We start from the raw sequence: 1,731 nt of genomic DNA, 5'->3' as shown, positions 1-1,731 counted from the left end.
CCCAAAACAGATATGCGTCTTTTCATTCCAAACTCCTTAACCATCCTAACCCATTAATGTTTAATCTTTCATCCTTAACAATCCCTGATCCTCCGAGGCGTCTGAAAAGAAGATGGATATTTACCTATTGTATTATTTTGTACAGTTGTAAATTACAATAAATAAATAATTAAAAAAAAAATTTACATATTGATGTTGGTCACTGACCGCAACCTACCGTATTCTCTCCATTTTATTATTGGTAGGATTATTAAAAGAGTACAATACTTTTGATCATTTGATTAAAAAAAGAGAATATTTATCAAAATAATGTTATTTTTAATTTTAGATTTATAGACTTCCAGCTTCCTCACTACAATAGCCCATGTTTAGATGTGATCTACTACATATACACAAGCATCAAACCACACTTACGTCGCCAAAATTATAAAAGTCTCATTAAATTCTACCACGACTCCCTGACCAGTTCTCTGGACAGGTTTGGTTTCCAAGGGTCCAAGCCCAGCCTGAATGAAATTGAAGTAAACATGGAGCGTCTGTCTTTTTGCATATTGGCATATTTCCCTAGTTGCTATGCAGTAGACAGTTCTAAAACTGATGACGCAATGGATATGAGGAAAATTTTGGAAACAAAAGGTGAAGAAGGACTCAACATTAGTGTATTCAGTCAAGCGGGAATAAAAGAAAATATTGCAGAAGATGTTAAAACGCTTGTGAAGAAAATACAAGAAAAAATGTGATTATGTTTATAAGATTTTTTTAAGTACCGTAAATAAATCTTTTTTTTTTGCTCTCTTCCACTTGTTTGGTGTTTTATTTAGTAATAAACATAAATAGAAAAAAAAAATTAGCGGATCCAAAGGTCTAATGTTCATACCTCCATTACTGCCTACATCTTCCTCAACTGACAATCTTCAAATTCCAAATCCGCAAGATCAGCTTTAATACAGTGTTAAGATCTGCCACCTTCCCTTCGAACTTTATCCAAGAGTTGAGTGCTAATAATATCGTTCGTTATCAATCCTTAGCACTCGGTTGTCCCCTGTGATGGAACAATGTGTAGCGACACGCTATCTGCTGCTCTAGACTGTAACTATTATACCCGCCAAAGCCTATATAGTTTCCCGTCAAAGCGAAGAGCTTCAGTTCATTTCGCCTGGGAGCACTACCTATGTATTATCTATCCATTTATTGTGTTCATTTATTTAGTAAAATGTAAATAATTTTATAATGTTGTATATAAACATGTAATTACCATCTTAATTCTAAATATGTTGATTTAATAAATAAAATTATCCAAAAAGAATACTCCACCGATAGTGCTCAACCAGTACCTTATTAGGACAGCAAATAAGACATACATTGAATTCTTCCAACTCATTTTTTGACAAGAAGAGTCTTATTTCGTACTGGTTTCATTTGGTCACATCATCCTTCCTCTACTGTTTATATTTTGGTAGAACCCGGAGGTTAGCTCTCCACTGGGCCTCATATCCCCTTCGTATTTACAGGGATAGCACTCGGTAGGACGAAGTTACCATATTGTGAGAAATTATGGCTGTCACCGCATAAGTCTCATCATATCTGTTCAACTCCTAATCAACTACCTTACCTATATTGAACACGCATAGCCGAGGCCTTTAGGTCAAGAAGAGTACCTAATATCATCTAATGGAGTCAGATATTACTCAACCACCTCCACTAATATAAGTCAAGATAGTACAAGTAATT

General features: G+C 34.7%; 1 protein-coding gene across 1 annotated transcript in view; it reads left to right on the top strand.

The window, feature by feature from the left end:
- LOC106686167 (uncharacterized) overlaps nt 1-1,237 on the top strand; it is a 16,467-nt gene extending 15,230 nt beyond the window's left edge. Inside the window, exon 6 of the mRNA XM_014429333.3 lies at nt 329-1,237. Coding sequence (XP_014284819.1) covers nt 329-740 — 412 coding nt within the window. The 3' untranslated portion in view covers nt 741-1,237. The remainder of the gene's footprint in view (nt 1-328) is intronic.
- Nucleotides 1,238-1,731: the final 494 nt, after the last annotated feature.

The sequence above is a fragment of the Halyomorpha halys genome, unplaced genomic scaffold (genome assembly GCF_000696795.3).
Source record: "Halyomorpha halys isolate HHAL.00 unplaced genomic scaffold, Hhal_1.1 Scaffold786.1, whole genome shotgun sequence".
NCBI classification, from domain to species: Eukaryota; Metazoa; Arthropoda; class Insecta; order Hemiptera; family Pentatomidae; genus Halyomorpha; species Halyomorpha halys.
The sequence above is the reverse complement of the archived record's forward strand: the minus strand, read 5'-3'. Positions and strand labels throughout refer to the sequence as shown.